Source organism: Montipora foliosa, unplaced genomic scaffold (genome assembly GCF_036669935.1).
Source record: "Montipora foliosa isolate CH-2021 unplaced genomic scaffold, ASM3666993v2 scaffold_420, whole genome shotgun sequence".
NCBI lineage: Eukaryota > Metazoa > Cnidaria > Anthozoa > Scleractinia > Acroporidae > Montipora > Montipora foliosa.
Genome location: NW_027179724.1, coordinates 1009372 through 1014371, shown reverse-complemented (window position 1 = coordinate 1014371; position 5000 = coordinate 1009372). Strand labels below are relative to the sequence as shown.

Here is a 5000-nt window from a genome sequence, read left to right as displayed (position 1 = left end):
GTTTCTTTTAGTTTCAAATCGAAGGAAAACCTTCAACGCTGTGAGGATTTCTTCTTTGATATTTTAATTACAAGCAAAGTAGCTTCGGCTCTCGCTATGTTTTAATACATTTCGAAAATTTAATAGGAGTTTAAATAAGAGACACATTTGCCCTGCACAAACAATAACAACTGAATGAACGGCAGAGAAATGAGTAGAAACACGAGTGCTAAGCGAACATTCGCCGAAACACAACGCAACCAGATGGTCGAAAGTGCAGATAGACGCTCGCCGCTAAGGCGGCAAAAAGCAATTTAAGGAAAAATGGCAACAACGTCGGAGGCAACGTCGATTAAAAAACGACTTTACATGTATATTCAACCTACGAATCTACAGGGGAACCCAACGTCAATTTTCGGAAAATAGGGACCTTAAGATCTACGACGGCGACGTCGACGAAAACGTCACCTCAAAATAGAACTTCGCTCTAGTAAAAGTCTTTCGCGATTACTCCATCTCGTTCACGTCATACAATGTGGGCGAAGTATCCTAAAAATAAATTGGTACGAGTGGTTTCAGACTGAAAATAGAGAATGAAAGATTCTCTGTTGCATGCTCACGTTGTCGTCAAAACCTAAAATTTAGTGATTTCACGTCGTCGTTATGCAGAGAACCGCAAACATATGAGCTAAAATCCGTGCTGCACGTGCAGCACGATTATTTATGCTCTTTTAACCAATGATATCATTGTTTTGTGGCGTCTTTGTCGACGTCGTCGTCGTAGATCTTAAGCTCTCTAATATCTGTTCGGAAGACGATTTGAGATCTAGAATTTTCGGAAAATTTGTTGTAAAATTTCTTGCTTGCCTGCCTCTCCTAGGATTTTCGAACATCTGAAAAATGGTATAATTGCCCATTTTAAAAGGATTTTTACCCTAAAAAGGTCACCTAGAATTTTCGGGAGCCTTTTTTCTGGCTAAACTTTTCGAAAAGGTAAGTTTTGATCCCTATAATTTTCGGATCACTAGACTTTCAGCTAGGAAATCCGAACAGATGGAAACTTTTAGGGGATAAAATTATGCCTATACTCTATAGGGAGTACCTATCGTTTGTCATTAAAGTCATTAAAGTCATGCCTATATCTACCGTTTAAATACTAAAATACGTTTAACAATGCTATGTTTAAGTGGTTTTGAACTATATTCTCGTTGGGTGCCCCTGAATCTAGATGCATTCAGTTTATCTAGCACTGTCAGAAATATCCCAAACAGAATATGTGAGCGTCAAAATTCGAAAAGAAATTCTTAAAGTTGGTTAAAGTTCTCGAATATGCAGAATGTGGTCATTTCGCGTTGTTCTTTTGTAAAGAACGGCAATGAAATGAACAGAATTATAACCCTCGCCTACACAGCCGTTGTACTTGTTGCCGTTGCCGTTGCCGTTGAGGTTTGCGTATTAAATTCCCTAAAACCGAATAAAGGGCAAAATAACGAACAGCCTAAGAGCACAAGGCAAACGAAGGCCCAGTCGAACAAAAAGACAGCTGAGAGTGCAGAAAAAATTTCTCTCAGGTAGTTTTCGAGAAAATCGCTTGGGCAGTCCACGCATCGCGCGAGTAACATCCTCGGAAGAACTGAGCACCATGTAAGAGTGAGTGAAAACGTTCCATATAGGGGATTTACTCTCTTACCTTGGTAATTTCTTGGTTATTTGCAAAATGTAGCTGGATCATGAGGCCATAAAATTTTGGTAATTAGCCATTTTCGTAGTGAAATTTGTATAGCTCTTTGAGAATTGTTGTGATAGTGAACCGTTGTAGTCAGTTGAGTGTACTTTAGATTGGGTATGGTTACGCATAGAGGGCAAATAACTGGAATATTGTCAGATTAAGCTGCTCGTCAAATGCATGTCGTAATCTTAATCGTTTTGACACCAAGGAAACTGGTATTTTTATTCCCATTTTCGGGGCTGTGCTAAACCCAGTGATTGTAAAGTTTCGAACGCCAAATCTGTGACTCAAGGTAGATTTATTCGGGCTTTATGAGAAATGGACTGCATTGTTGATTTTCGTGTTTGTCAAAGTTTAATTTGAGGTAAAAATTCGTAAAGTACATTAATTTTGGTCAACATTGTGCTTTACAGTTTTGGAAGTACTCTATCGTCCCGGGTGCGGGAGAGAAAAGTTTGGTTTTGACGTACGAAATTGCCCCGCATAGCGGGGAATTTGCTTCATTTAGAAGACAGGCCTGGTCTAATGCCCCGCTATTCCCCGGGTATGGGGGTGCGGGGCTTTCCACTGACTAGTGCATTACCTCTTCGTCGAATTCTAATGCTTAACACAGGAATTTTTAGTTATTGTGAAAATCTTTCAAATTTCAGAGAAATCGACCGGTCCGCGAATATTTTACGAGTTTCTTTCAATGGGATGGGTGAACTATTTACACAATCGCGAGGTTGAGCGGCCATGTAATTGAAAATCTGAACATCTATGAGATACAAACACAGACTTGCGAATTATCGCAAATCACAATGCTGACAAGCACAAAAGCAGAAGAAATGGTTGATATGAAGTTTGTTACTATCTGAATGTTCTTGTGTATATTGTCACGCAAATGATGAAATAATTCGCAAAAGGCGTGAGTTTCATGTAAACAGTCCTCGCACGAGTAAGTCGTAGCAATAAATTGGATTAACCAGGAAGTTAAAAAATAGTGTTGCCTTCCCAAATAAACTTCATTTTACACTGCAATTACAAAATCATTTGTCAGAGAAATAAAATTCTTGTCCTCGCGTATCACATTTCAACGCACGTATGCAAATTTGTTAACTCATTTTCATCGGGTCCTCAGATCCCCGTGAAATTTTTCTTCTTTCAAATATCAACAAAACATTATTTCTTGTCAAGCGTTCCATCTATTATGTTCAAATAACCTCTAAAAAAGATTTTTTAACGATCCATCCGTAGATATTATTTCATAATTTAATATTCTCTGTCAAAATTTGCACAATAATCAAAACACAAAAATAGCAACGCATGCAACAAATTTAGTCGCATTTAACCACCTTTTCCAGCGAAATAATTTTTGAAACAAACAACACATTTGCTATTAGAGGCAAACTTTCCTTAAAAAAAATCTTTGGCTGTCACATTTCCCATTTTTTTTTTTTTTTTCTACCTGAAGACTGTGCAGAGAACAGAGATCACTGATCCACTTAAGGTGTTCGATTCCTTCCCTGTCTTTGTTGGACCCATAAGTTACCAGAGAATTTTCCATTTGGTTTCAGTGTTCTACATAACAGCACACTTGGTAAATATAAGAAATACAGCTCACTTTGATTTCGGCTCGACGGGCGAAAGATTGCTGTCGAAGTCCATTACTCGTCGCTTTTAAGATTCCAGATCTTTATGTTTCTGTCTTGAAACACCGCCTGTGTTTCACCGCCAGATCCTTTTCTGAGGTTAAAAACCAGGCTACCGGCCCATTAATTAATCATTTGTCAGAAAGAAGAAATTCCTGTCAAAAATTCTCCCTTATCATAATTCAACAAACGTATGCAAATTACACAACATATGGAAATCTCACAAAAATCTTTTCCAGCGAAAAATTTATTGAAACAAACAACATATTTGCTATTCGAGGCAAAAAACCCTTAATATTTCAATTTCGTGCACACAATCGGTGTGACACAGCATATGCAATTAAATAAATTTCTGACAGTTCACATCAAACCCTTTTCGAAAGAACCTTGACCGTAAATAATAAAGCACAAAAGAGACAACAAGCTTTCATTCAAATAATTTTTCACTGTCACATTTTCATTTTTTTTTTACCCTTGCAGAGTTGAGTACAAAATAAATGTTACTTGCCAGACAAACAGGCAACTTTAAATAGATGCGACTTCAGTAAACACTGTGAAGGCTCGTTTATACAGAGCGATTTTATCACGCGACAAGAGCTGCGATAAAATCGCAACAACGTTGCATTAAATTTCGAGCATGTTCGAATTTGCGGCGACAAGGCGGCGATCTGTCGCGCTACAAATCGCAGTGAAATCGCCGGCTGTTCACACGCGCGACTTGCCGTCGCCGTAAAATCGCCGTTCGACTCTTGTCGCGCGATAATTGAGACAGACAAAAGAGATCACAGATCTTCTTATAGTGTTAGATTCCTTCTCTGTCTTTGTTGAACCCATAAGTCACCAGGGAAATTTCCATTTGGTTTCAGTGTTGTACATAACACCACCTTCACGAAATATTAGAAGTACAGCTCACTTTGATTTCGGCTCAACGGGCGAAAGATTCCCGTCGAAGTGCATTACTCGTCGCCATTCCAGATCTTTATGTTTCACCTCCTGTCTTGACGTTCCATTCTTGAGCTCCATACGGGTATATTTTGTTTAAAGATGTACTAAAACGCCATTCGCGTTACTATGACTTTCGACGCCATCGCAGGTTAATTGTGCACGGAAATCTAAGCATTACCCTAGCCCCCTCAAACCTAACAAAATACTCACAGAAGACTCTATGTACAAAGAGAACACTTAGCAGGGGAGTGACAGGCAAGACTTTTCCCGACACGGAAAAAAATCAAATAAATAACAAAAAAACCCACGAAATGAAACCCAGATTCCGACTGGGTTTGGCAACCCAGCAAAAATGTAACACTGCTACATGAAAGGCCTTCACAAAACAATGAGAAATCATGTACTGGAAAGAAAGTCTTTCAGTCATAAACTTACGTACCCCAAGGCATATCACATTAGCTTACCGCCTTAACTTTGGAGCTGGAGATCCTTTATTTGAATATCGATCCCAGATGGATTTCACACTGGCTGCATCAATAATTCCAAGTGATTTGAGAAGTGCACTTTTCAGTTTGCGAACAGAGCTTCCTGACATCTTTGCTTTATTCCTTGTTCTCACTTCCTCGTCAGTGCTTGGAGCTCTAGCACTGACCACAGCATTGGATGACATAACAGAGAAAATGCTTATTCGTGAAAGAATTTGTTTAGTGCTTTCT

The 5000-nt window shown here is 38.9% G+C and overlaps 2 protein-coding genes across 2 annotated transcripts in view; one reads left to right on the top strand and one right to left on the bottom strand.

Moving 5' to 3' along the window:
* The window catches only part of LOC137988488 (protein still life, isoforms C/SIF type 2-like), a 74751-nt gene extending 69782 nt beyond the window's left edge, over positions 1 to 4969 (bottom strand). Inside the window, exon 1 of the mRNA XM_068834489.1 lies at positions 4749 to 4969. Within this exon, the coding sequence (XP_068690590.1) occupies positions 4749 to 4954 (206 nt within the window). The 5' untranslated portion in view covers positions 4955 to 4969. The remainder of the gene's footprint in view (positions 1 to 4748) is intronic.
* LOC137988531 (uncharacterized) overlaps positions 1 to 5000 on the top strand; it is a gene marked incomplete at its 5' end in the record, with an annotated part of 670231 nt that overhangs the window by 439881 nt on the left and 225350 nt on the right. The gene's annotated exons all lie outside the window — the stretch shown is intronic.